This window comes from Petaurus breviceps, unplaced genomic scaffold (genome assembly GCF_028583685.1).
Source record: "Petaurus breviceps papuanus isolate PSGF00001 unplaced genomic scaffold, PetGlider_PUasm1.0 174, whole genome shotgun sequence".
Taxonomy (NCBI): Eukaryota; Metazoa; Chordata; class Mammalia; order Diprotodontia; family Petauridae; genus Petaurus; species Petaurus breviceps.
Genome location: NW_027185761.1, coordinates 11520924 through 11534064, shown reverse-complemented (window position 1 = coordinate 11534064; position 13141 = coordinate 11520924). Strand labels below are relative to the sequence as shown.

The 13141-nt window shown below is 38.0% G+C and overlaps 1 protein-coding gene across 6 annotated transcripts in view; it reads right to left on the bottom strand.

The window, feature by feature from the left end:
* The window catches only part of WNK2 (WNK lysine deficient protein kinase 2), a 234188-nt gene that overhangs the window by 54875 nt on the left and 166172 nt on the right, over positions 1 to 13141 (bottom strand). For all 6 annotated transcript variants that reach the window (XM_069083745.1, XM_069083746.1, XM_069083747.1 and 3 more), the window contains exons 12-16: positions 8556 to 9125; positions 5459 to 5770; positions 4682 to 4731; positions 2270 to 2438; positions 2074 to 2190 (exon numbers count right to left, since the gene is read on the bottom strand). In XM_069083745.1, the coding sequence (XP_068939846.1) occupies positions 2074 to 2190; positions 2270 to 2438; positions 4682 to 4731; positions 5459 to 5770; positions 8556 to 9125 (1218 nt within the window). The remainder of the gene's footprint in view (positions 1 to 2073; positions 2191 to 2269; positions 2439 to 4681; positions 4732 to 5458; positions 5771 to 8555; positions 9126 to 13141) is intronic.

The window sequence follows — 13141 nt, the reverse complement described above, 5'->3', positions numbered from 1 at the left end:
GGTATAGAAAATCAAATCTAAAGGCTTTCCACAATCTTCATACCTAATTCTGTTTCCTGTATCTTCTTGTCCACATCATAATCTTCAATTGGACAAAGATATAAAAACACCACCTGTGACCTTCCAAGTTACTACAGTTACATTCCAGATTTCTTCTGACTTTTTTTCTACCCTTACAAATCAACAAAATTAAGTTTCAGGCAGTATCACAGCAGGCACTCCATCTTTTCTTGGACACATGCCCCAGAATGACAGTTAGCCATGTCTAATTTTACAAATGGGCATCTTGTTAGCCCTTGGTAAGGAGAAAGCAACCTTCACAATGCAGTTCTCTTTCCTGGGGCTAGGGACAAGATTCCTTGCACTTTTTAGTTACTTGCGAATCATCCTTGATGTTTCCAAGGATTACTAGATGTTGCTGCTTCACTGGAAGATCTATAATTACCCTCCATGGATAGTCTATCCATTAAATAACTGAAATGATGCTAAGTCTCTCTTTCCTATCTTCTCTCACACAGAAACATATTCATCAATTCCCCAACTTATTGACAATGATCCAAATGCCTGGATCCTTTGAATATTTTTTCATCCGAACCTCTTTCCTAGATCATTTATTGCATCATGACAAGAAACCTTTTATATTCTCTAGAAAAACTGAAGTTTAATGAAACAGGTCCTCAGGTATACCCTACTTTTTTTTTTCTAGCAGAAACTTGCTGGTATTTGTAGCACAAAAAAGGTGTTATAGAGAGATATATAAGGCACCCTGGGAATGCCTCTCAGACATTTTCAATTTCAAGTAATTTGAAACAATGATTTCTCAAATACTACTGTATTTTATATTACGATTATTCTAGATATGATGCTGATATAAAGAGACAAGAGTAAAACCCATATTATAACGTTCCATTCTATAGGAAAGATGAGTTGAACGTACCTACATTCACATCTTACTAGATATACACTATAGGTGATACTATGATAAAGTGAAATTCTTCATAAGTTTCAATTAATTTCCCAATATATTAAAATTACAATTACCAAATTAACTAGAACCCACTCTTCATTTGATATTTATGTTACTTTTTTCTTAAGACAAAATATGGTCAGACCTTTGATCTCTACCTTCACCCTAAACCCTGTAGGGTACACAATCAGGGGTCAGTATACATTCAGTCTCATCTTACATCTTCATCAGCAGGCCTATAAAATGTAAACTAATATTGTGATACTGTAACTCAGAACTCCTTAATCAAAGAAAAGTTCCAAATACATTCTCTATACTAAATTCAATAAGGAAAATTTATACACTATAGCAATGTTTCTAAAATGATTTTTAACAATTTGGTTGAAACAAATAGTTTTAAAATTAGCTAACATATTCACTTAACCAGAAAATCCAATTCTTCAAGAATCTAAAGGAGGTTAAATATCTGATATAGCATTTATGACCAAGGTATGTGGGCAGGGTTAGGTTGGATAAAGGACCAACTATAAACCACTTTTCCCCATTCATGTGGACCAAAGGGGACAAATGGGAATAGCCCTAGATAGGCCTGTTTATCTTTAATTTTCCTCCAAAAACTCCCTAAAGACTCCATAGCCTGAAGGACAAATTAAAGACATTTCTTCAGGATAAAATGAGATAATATTTGTAAAGTGCTTTGCAGACCTTAATGTGCAATATAAATGCTAAATTATTATCAATCCTATTATTTTTTTCATTGCCCCAAAGCAGTTTTTTTAAAAAACCTTTTTGTATTATGAAACTCCCTTTGTCAGTCTGGGAAAGCCTGGAACCCCTTGTCAGAATGATTATAAATGCATAAAATAACATAGGTAGAATTATAAAGAAAATAAATCATGTTAAAAAATTATAAAAGGTATAAATTTTTTAGAAGATTTAAAATATCAAAATAAAATATTGAAATGAATCATTAAAACATTATAAAAATATTTTAAAATAAGTTCACACTTCTAGGTTAAGAACCCTTGCACTAAGGGGAAGTTATAACACAAATCAGTGCCAAGATTTTTTGATTTACCATAAGAAATTGGAAAGCCACGTCTTACCATATAAGTAGCGATTTCTTCTGGAGCATCCCCATCTAGGTCAAACTTAAAGGTTACCATTTTGTGATTGTGTGTTTCCAATTGGCACTCTACCATTTTATCTCCAGTGTTACATACCTAGAAAATAGATATGTTCATTAGTCACCTAAGCAGGCTAAATTCATTTCCCATAAACAAACACACACCCCCTACTCACATTAAGGATAGTCAGTTTCGATTTGTTGGCTTTTTCTTGGCGAGAACGAGTGCGGGTGGATTTCCTATGATGCTTCTTTGAAGATTTTCCTTCCTGTTTCCCACCTCCAAATCCACCTTCACAGCTATCACTCATTTCTTTTCCTGAAGCCACATCAGATCCTCCATAGCTTCATCAATATCAAGAATATTTAGGGTGGGGGGAAGGGGAGACAAAAAAAAAAAGTAAAACACCACAACTCAAGTTTTTAAAAGGCAGCTAGGTTTTCAGGAGCAAGATTTTAAAATAACACAACACTACAATATTTTAACCAGAAAAATCATCATGCTTTGAACCGAGGACAATAGAGTAAGCGTGAGACAGGACCTCAAAAGTCATCTATTTCAGGTTCCTCGTTTTAAAGATGAGGAAACTGAACCCTCAGTAGACTAATGACACCTACCCAGGATAACACAAGTAATAATCATCAAAGGCAAAATATGAACCCGGATCCTTTGATGCCAAAGCTTTTCACTGTGGGGAGCATAGGGGACATCTCCCACAGTTCCTAAGACCAGTGTGTTTCCTTTTATTAGCTCAAACAAGGCACTAAAAATTGAGATGTTTTATATAAACCATAGAATTCAGAAGCAGATATCAGTCTGGAAAAGATCTGCCTCCATAACATATTCAAGTGGCCATCCGGTCTTTGCTTAAAGAGCACCCATTCCACCTTTTTTTTTTTTTTGCGCTTTTGGGAGGGCAATTGGGGTTAAGTGACTTGCCCAGGGTCATACGGCTAGTTTTTGTGTTAAGTGTCTGAGGTCACATTTGAACTCAGGTCCTCCTGACTCCAGGGCCAGTGCTCTATTCACTGCGCCACCTAGCCACCCCCCATTCCACTTTTTGATAAATAATCACTGAGAAGTTTTTCTCACATCAAGCCTAAATTTTTTTTCAACTTCCACAAATACTCAGTACTACCCATTACAGCCAAGAAGAATTAAGTCTAATCTCTCTTCTATGAGATATTCTTTCAAACATTCAAATACATTATGCCATCCGCCTCCTAAATCCTCTTGTCATAGGTCAACCATGTCTAGTTCCTTCATCTATCTATTCCTTATGGGTCATGACCTTCACTGTCCTAGTATGAATACGGTGTCTGTCCATCTAATCTGAAGACCAAGCAGGGAAAGTTCCTAATTCTAAGAATCAGATTAGTGGATTTACCAACTAGGATCAATCATGGATATGAATGATTGTTAGAATCAAAGCATTTATCCATCCAGTTCAGTGTCCTGTCTCTAATAAGGACACTAAGAGATATGTTATAGGAAAGGATGTTAACTTTGACCTTTCCCCTAAAGCCAATAAAGGGTGTACCCCAAATGCACCTAACAATAGCAAGTCACTTAAGAACTTTGAAGGGTTTCAGGGCTCCAAGCCTCTAGTTCCCACTTTCTCTACTGACAGATGAACTATTACAATGATTTGGAGAGAGGAAGAGTAGTGTAAGGCAGCGTGTTAAGTGTAAAACCACTGAAGTGAAAGTCATGAGCCCCACATTTTAAGTCTGCCTCTGCCATGAACTGAATCTGTGATCTTGGGAATGTAATTTTTACTTCTGTTGGACCTCAGTTTCCCCATCTGCAAATTGAGGATTTTGTACTAGATTCAATCCAATCTGGTAAGCATTCATCAAGTACTTCCTCTCCTCAATTTGCTGTACTGGATACTGGTAACGCAAATCCAAAAGACTCTTTTGGCCTTTTATTGGGATGGGCAGGGGGAAAAGTACCACACAGGCTTGATTAGAATGAGGTGTTTACTGAATTTAGACTCAGATGATCTACTATTCTAACTCTAAAATATTATGAATCAAGTCAGAGATGAACCCCATAAGGTCAAAACAAAATCTATGGAAAGAAAAACATACGGTTAAAGAAAATTTATGAACCTTATCCTGGAGCACAGACTGGCAATACAGCTTAACATATAAGGGAATATCTATTTTTCTGTCTGTCTCTCTATCTATCCTCAAATAACTTTCTCAAATAGGATAAATTATGGATATAAAGATAACATAATTTAATATATGTGTATATGTATGTACATATTAGGTATATATGTGTACATGCATGTCTATACACATATCTGTGTGCATAAATATGTATATACATGTATACAAACAGATATTATTTTTTTACCATTCAGAGATAGAGAGAGATGAAGGGTATTTATTTATCCATTCTAGACAAAGGAATAGTTCATCATTTTGTGAATGGGGTGAGTGTCAATCTATATTCAGGTTAGTGTAACGACTGTTAATGTCAGTGACATTAACATCAGAATCTGAGGCTATGCAGAGTTCCTGATGAAAATACCACTGGAATCTGGCTTGGAATCCTTTTGAGTTTTAGGCAGAATTACCTTTCACAGCTCTGCAGGAGAGTTGGTTGTTTTTCCTGGATTGTCTGCTCCTAAAACAAAATAAGGAACAAAAAAGAGAAAGCTGAGCACACCAACAAATTTTGATTCCTGTGAAGTCACTGGTAAATAAAAAATTCCCTAATTCTTTATAGGCTTTTGTACACGGACGTACTTTAAACATAGCCTGATCTAATTCAGTTGACAAAAGTTCCACACAAACTGCAACATGGAAACAGGGCTCAGGAATGACCTGATAACAAAAGAGATATAGGTTTCTAAGAAGTAAGCTTTTTACTATTACGTACTTAGAATCAAGCTGATTTTCCAAAAGTTGCCCCAAAACAATAAGTGACTGAAAAGAAATCTTTCCTTTTCCCTATGCAAAAATATGAAGTTTTCCTCTTGCACCTGAAAAACATATAATGAACTAACAGTGAATTTTATCATGTATCTTTCCAATTTCCTTGAAGCGAAATTTTCTCTATCCACATAGCACAAAAAGCAGGGAAAAACTCTGAAGCCAGTACATTGTAACATGAACTTAGCACAGTGTGAACTAAGCAGGGAAGCGGAAAGAACATTAAATCCATTTGACTACCCTAGAAAGCATGCTTAAAACAAGTAATTAGTGTCAAAAATTGCTAACCATTCATTTAAAAAGAACCATGTTTGGGTCAATTTAAAAATCATCTCTTTGTAAATTTTCGAGCTGTAACTCAAGGAAGGTGGATCTAAAGAATCACCTAATTGAAGATATTTAGAGTAAATATATTATACCTCTTGAGGTGGTTCTGCTGTCAGCTGGATAGTAGGACATGGAATGGGAGCTGAAGGTCCTAGGGAGTGGGGTGGGTTTGGCTGAGGCAGGAGTCCAGTTGTCTGAACAGGCAAAGTATGATCAACTGACACAGTAGTGGTAGCCAGGGTGCCGGAAATCTGAGGAAGATGCTCTGTAGCAACGATGGGAGGGATTATTTCAGGCTGGAGCTGCAGAGGTGGAGACAGGACTGCTGATGCCCGAACTGGTAAAACAGGGACCTGGGCTGCAACATCCACGGTGTATGGAGGGGGGTGGCCAAGAAGTATTTGCTATGGCACAATGAACAACAATGCATATTAGAGCTTCTTTATTTAACCCACAGATAGAAGAACCGAAGTCTAAAAGTCTTTGGTAATAATGGAGGAAGACAATCCCATACAAACACAAACAGGACACCAGCACAATGAATTAAAATTATCCAGTTTGAGTTCATTTGAGAATTGTGATATAATTATATATTTTATACACATATATATTTATAATATATATTTAGGTCAGAAAACTTCCAAAAATTTTCTTATTCAATGACAAATCAAAACCCTTACTTTATATACTGAATACGATTTCATTCTGTGGCCTTTGGGGGGTGGTATATGACATGTAAAGGCAGTCAGAATTACATTTGATTTACAAATTTCTAAATGGTTTGGAAAAACTGGATAAGAGCTCAATATGCCAGTCAATACAAATTAGTTCAGTCCTAGAAAACTCCTTGAATGACCCTCAGAACACATTTCTAACCTGAGATCATTCTGGAGCATTCCATTTTCTGCCCCCAAATTCATGCATTATTATTTCAATCCATGCACCACTGATTAAAAAAGAAAGAAAAAAAAACCACAGCCACAAAGGCACGCTCATACACACAAACAAGCATCAAGTAATCGATACTTGCCACCTTTCATTAGTTGATCTTGGGAAGTTTATGTTTTGGGTTTTTTCCCCCAGGGGCTTTCTTTCCTTTTTTTTTTTTAAACGAACTGTTAGGATTATTTAAATAAAATTTAATATAGATGACAATGGGGACATAAAATCTTTCATTTCTGGATTGTTTCAAGAGAGGCTTTCCTTCAGAAAGTAACATCATGATATGGGTACTGGGGAGTGAAGCTAGAATTAGTCTTCAGAAAGATGAGATAATAACTTGAGTTTTGCCCTCCTGTGTGCTTGGGTCAAAGTTACCACCAAACGGGGATAGATGGGGCTCCATTCAGTTGCTTAGTTGACAGAGAGAAATCTCTGCAATAAGGTGAAACCAAATGAGGGCCTGGGAATTTCCTTCACTGTCCTCTGCTCCAACCTACTTCTCTGATTTCATTCAGTTATTCCTTTGACCTAGAGTCATAGAATGGTCGAGCTAGAGAAGCCTTTATAGGTCATCTAGTCAAACTCATTATCTTTCCTAATGAAACATTAGATTTCCTCCAGAGATGTATTAATGATGAAAACACAGTGACCTTGATCACCTGTGCCTAACAGCACTCACCACACTGTCTTTTCTAAAAACAAATATCTGAGTACTTAATACATGATTGACAAAAGGCACCAGAAAATCCAATGGGGCAGATTTAGAGAGTCTGAGGAAAGCTGGGAATACACGGCACAGCTGGAAACTAGGACCTACATTTTCTTTCAGTCTCTCTCTGACCTTCTCCCTTCTCCTATCTCTCTCCTTCTCTCTCTGACACATCCATCACATTTTGATTCTATTTTTTTTCTTTCAGAGGCTATTCTAAACAGATAGGACGTTCTGTTAACTGCAGATAATAAAGCTGTACTCAAAATTATGTTGTCTGGGACTCTGTTGTATGAACACAGTGTTAGCTAATAACTCTTATGTTACAAATGTTAGGATCTTTTTCCATGTAACTTGATCTAAAAAATACCTAGCATCACTACTTAACTGGGTCCTCTTGCAAATGACTTCTCCAAAATGTTTTCCACAAGTTGCTCTGCAACAAATATTCATTAGCTGAAGCAGGTGATGCTAAGAGTATAAACTTAACACAGATTTACTATGACGTGTGGTTTGTTTGTAGAACTTTCACACAGAGACCCAAGAAAAACATAAAAGATATATACTTGGAATGAAAATTTATCAGCCGAATAGCACTGAATCTTACTTCTCTATTCCAACAAGATGTGACTGCTGCTCTCTCTCAGGAATATACAGTACAACAGCTCTCATTAGTGAAATGCTGCCTATAGTTCTTTTCTTTAAAAAAAAAATCAGGCAATTATTCAGCTTTCTATTTCTACCAATGATTACAGAATCAGAGACTCTCATAATGGAAAAAGACCTCTTTGAGGCCAACCTCCAACATCCAACATCCAAAGCAAGAAATCCAGCTATACTGTCCTGATGGATAGTCAATACAGTACCTTTCCCTATGTGCTCGCTCACTTACAAGAATCCTGTAAACCGATGCTTTCAAATTCAGATAAACACAGGGTCACTAAACTATACACAAGGATTCTTGTGGCTCTATGCTGCCTCAGAAAACCACACATGTTTATATTATTCCCTTTTTATTAATACATCAACACATTAAAATCAGATAGGAACTACATTTTAATCTGGTTCTGGCCACTCTCAAGGATGTTGTGGGCCTGTGGACTGTGTGTCTGACACCCCTGGCATACACTAAGCAGAAAAACTCCATGATGCCAAACACAAAACAATAACTCCCTTTATTATCATACTAACAGTTATTCAAGCTCGAAAAACCTTAAACCACACTGTCAGCCCCCTAACCAACCAAAGTGATGGAAAAGAGTCAGGGCAAGGACAATCCAAAAACTTAATTTTAATTATTGTTATTAATGACTTTTCTTCTCTCATTAGACCAAAAAAAGAACTACCTGTATTCTTCTTTTCCCTGGCTTCTACTCTGGTGAGAAACTCACCCAGAAGAGAAGACTCAGAGAGAATGTTGCTTCTGAATAAGTGAGAAGTATCTCTAATTGCCAACATAGATGTATTCTTGATTCCAAGAATCTCTTAACAATGAACTCCTGAGTGCCAAAATGTGCAGAATACATCAAATTGATTACCTGGTTACCAGCCCCAGAAGCTGGAAGAGCCTGTTCTGAAGGATGAATTACGCTTGGCTGAAGGGACTGAGGAAGTGGAGGCAGCTGTGGTTGGGGTGTTGGTGGCGGCGGCGGCTGCTGCTGGGAGACCCCCTGTAAGTTCTGTGTGTGATGGGGAGAGGGGGGCACTTCGCTCTGAATGATCGGCTGGAAAGCAGCCTGGTACAGTGGTTGTGGGGGGAGCTGGGTAACAGCCTGATGGATGGGCAACGCGGTGACGCCTTGTGGGGCCACAGCCAGCAAAGGTATTGTCGTGGCGGACATATTTGGCACTATTGGTTGGCAGGGCATGACCAAAGGCGCCACAGAAGTGTGGGGGAGTTTGACAGCCTGTACAGGGAGGGTGGGGGTAGCCGGCAGAGGCGCGACAGGGTTTATGGAAAGGCTTGGCAAAATCACAGCTGGAGAAAAATACTGAGAAGGAGCAGGAATAGGGGGCGCATTCGCAGCAGGTAAATCAGAGAGGTTTGGAGGAAGGTTGTCAATTCCTGCCAGAGGGGTGATTGGAGGAATGACAGGAAACTGAGGAATCTGAAAAAGATATAACATCAGATCAATTGCAGGAGTTCTCACTGATGCTATGCACAAAGCCTCAGTAACTTCCCAAACTTAATACTTACTCTGATGCTTTAACAATCCACAATGTTGTCAGTGTGGGTATCGAACCCCACTGACCCAGATTACAACCCCTTTAGGACTTGGTTTATGGTCTTTGAGAGTTGCAAGAGCCAAAAATAAAAAAATCACTGCCCTGAAGCCAACCTGGTGATGAGCCTTTCTGAATTTAGCCAAGGCTAGCCCTTGGATGAGACAAGGTCAATCACCAGGTATGTACTCAAAGTCTCTTCAACTTGGGAAGATGAACCAAAGCATTTACTCTACTAGCAATGCCTTTGAGAAACTAGGGTCAACTTCATACCACGATGAAGCCGTGGAGCAGGACTTGAGGTTATAAAAGACAAAAAACAGGCACTTATCCTATACTGATTACGGATGGATTCATCATTTGTTTACCTCAGTGGTTTTACATGATTTTCATAAACTAGAATTTTAACATGCAAGACAGAATGGAGTCTGAACGACCTGGGTTCAAGTCTTGCCTCTGACATACCATGTGACTCTGGGCAAGTCATTTAACTTCTTAGTGCCCCATGTAACTAAGGCAAGAGTAGGGGAACCTATAGTCTTGCGGTGAAATGTGAACCTCTAGGACCTCAAGTATGGCTTTTTGACTGAATCCAAGTTTCACAGAACAAATTCTCTTAATAAAATGATTTTGTAAAACTTGGACTCAAAGGGTCTCACCTAAGGACCTAGAAGGTCACAGGTTTCCTGTTCCTAAACTAAGGCAATGATATATAAAGATATAGAGATCTAGATATGTCTCTATGTATATCTGTGAAGGGAATTTCCAACGTGGATGAAATCATGATAACCGATTTCCTCCCCACCCTGAAAAAACAAACACACACAATGAAAAAAAAAATTGACCCCAAAATGCTGGCTGCAATCTTGATGCAAAAGGGAGAAGCAAAATTTTATTCTATGGATCATTCTTATGGTACCAGTTGGGGAAAAATAATTAAAATAAATATAATTCAATCAGAAGGTCCACATTTACTAAAAAAGTCAGAAGGGATATATATAAAAAAAAAGATCTAAATTCAGCTGCTATACAGGAAAATCCTGATCAATGTCAATTCTTGGCTATGGAATTAGAGTGTTCTCAAGATGTTTTTATAGCAACATAGAAGAGGTAGCCTAGTTTATGTTGCTAATGTTCAGGTGAATGATCCTCAAGAAAGGAATGACAAGAAAAGAACTGGTAATTTCAAAAGAAGGAAAAGGATTTTTCTGAATGTAAATTGTTAGCTTGTTTCCTAGGCCAGCATTTAATACTTTAAATAGCTTTTATTTGAAAACAACCAATCCTACACTCAAGAGAGCCAGTGTATACTTCAGCCACTAAATTACTCCTAAATGAAAACTGAAAAAAAAAAATCATTTTGGGGGAGTTGGGAGTGGGAATAGTGGTGGTGCAAGATTTTCCTTCCAGTGAAAATATTTCTTTGAACACTCCTTACTTGGTTGTGTTTGTATTGCAAACACTGGCCCCACACTGATACATGGGTAATGGGGGAGCTGACACCAAATCCAAAACTGAGCAGTCTTTTCATGCCTTAGCTGAACAGGAGGTCACAAATCTTATAGCTCACAGAGAAATCAATTTGTCCCAATTTGATTTTCAGCCTTTTAAACCAAATGTTTAACAATGTCTGTAAGTTGAAGACTTGAATGTGAGGGTCTTAGAACAATTTATTCTAAGAAAAATTAAAAGTTTATTTTCTATTATTTTTCTCTTTGGGAGAAAAGCAAGGCCTCCTTGAAAAGTATTTATATGTCTATGAATTATAGGCACCACTATGCAGAGTTGTAAGGGATAAAGCAAATATATCAACAAATATTTTTTAAAATTTGATTTGAAAAATTAAAAAAAATGCTAGTAATTCAGATACTTCAGAAGCAAACTTAGCCTTATGAACAGCAAAGTGCAAGTTCAGGATTTAAGGTTAAAAAGAGTTAAAAGAGTGACAGTAACCAGACTGTCTCTGTGTGTGTTTGGTTTTTTCAGAATACTCCCTCCTCAACAACTTGCAATCCCTCCAAGTCGTCTTTCTGAATTCCTTCCTTTGATCAAAGACCAGCTGAAATGCCACCTCCTTCCAGAGGTCTATCCTGAGTACTGCAGCTAATTCCTCCCTTTCTGCCCTGAGAATCATGCAGTTATTTTACATAGGTGCTACATTATTTATCTGTGAACATATTCTATCTGCCCAGAGAGAGCAAGGATTAATTGTTTTTGTATTTACATTAACAATAGCTTGGAGCACAACAGTTTTTGTGAGCACCTACTAGTCCAGCAGTGGGGAACCTGCAGCCTCGAGGCCACATGTGGCCTTCTAGGTCCTCGAGTGTGGTCCTTTAATAAAAGATTTGTTCTGTAAAACTTTGACTCAGAGAGGACCTGGAAGGGCCTCGAGGCTGCAGGTTCCTCATCCCTGGACTAGGGAACTTAATAAATGTTTAGGGCAGCTAGGGGGCACAGTGGACACAGTGCAGGGCCTGGAGTCAGAATGACTTATCTTAGCAAATTAAAATCCAGACTCTAACACTTACTAGCTGTGTAACCCCAGGCAAGTCGTTTAACCTTGTCTGCCTCAGTTTCTTCATCTATAAAATAAGCTGGATAAGGAAATGGCAAACCACTCCAGTATCTTTGCCAAGAAAACCCCAAATGGGGTCACTAAGAGTTGGTCAGGACTGAAATGTCTCAACAATAAAATGTTTGCTGACATAGTTAATTCTTCATGTTTTCTTAAAAATTCTTTTAATGAGACCTATCCAGCATGCTAGACACCTTACCCTTGTTCTCTTAGTACCTGATGGCAAGGAAGAGGGGGCATTGTAGAGCAGAGAAGAAACCATCAGTGGGATAAATAGGAAAAGTGGTACCAATAAACATGTATACTTTGACAAAGAATAAGGAATGTGCTAGGTGAAATGACATGTAAGCTAATTTCCTATTTTCCCCCCTTTTTGGAGGGGAGAGGGCAGGGAAATTGGGGTTAAGTGATGTGCCCAAGGTCACATGTCTAGTAAGTGTGTGTCAAGTATCTGAGGCCAGATTTGAATTCAGGTCCTCCTAACTCCAGGGTCGGTGCTCTGTTCACTGCACGACCTGGCCACCCCCTAATTTTCTATTTAATGTCCATAAGTCTAGGGAATGCCTGCTTACTCTGAAGCGTACCTCAATCCTACTAGAAGAAAACTAGTGAATCCTAGTCTCTTACTTCTTTTTGCAAAGAAGGATGGATGCTCAGTGATTGATTAGAGCAATGCATTAGAAAAAAAATCATTTTAATCACAATGGACATTTTGGAACAAACTATTACCAGTCAGCAAATATACTGAGTTAAAATATGTGCTTGTTGTTCAGTCATTTCAATCGTGCTGGACAATCCGTGACCCCATCTGAGGTTTTCTTGGCAAAGATACTAGAGTAGTTTGTCATTTCCTTCTCCAGCTCATTTTACAGACGAGGAAACTGAAGCAAACAGTTCAGTGACTTGTCCAGGGTCACACAGCTAGTAAATGTTGGAGGTCATAACTGAATGCAAGTCTTCCTAACTCTAGGCCTGACGCTCTATCCATTGAGAAGCCGCTACATAGCTACTAATTAGAAAATAGTTAAATATCTTAAAATATCTAAAACTTGTGTACAATTTCTTTTTCACAGAGGAAACTGGAAATTTAGTTTTTATTTGGTGCTAACAAAATGATAATGAGCCGTGTTCCTTTTACGCCATTAGGAATTCTACTAAGTTTTAGATTTTACATTTGATAGCTTGAGATTTCTATATTATAAATACTGGATGTAGGCAAATGTCACATTGTCTTACTGTGTCCAGTATAAATTTCCTGCTTCATGGGTGGCTCTCTCTGTCTTCCACATCAGAACTATAAAGCATAGTCTCTCATCACATGGC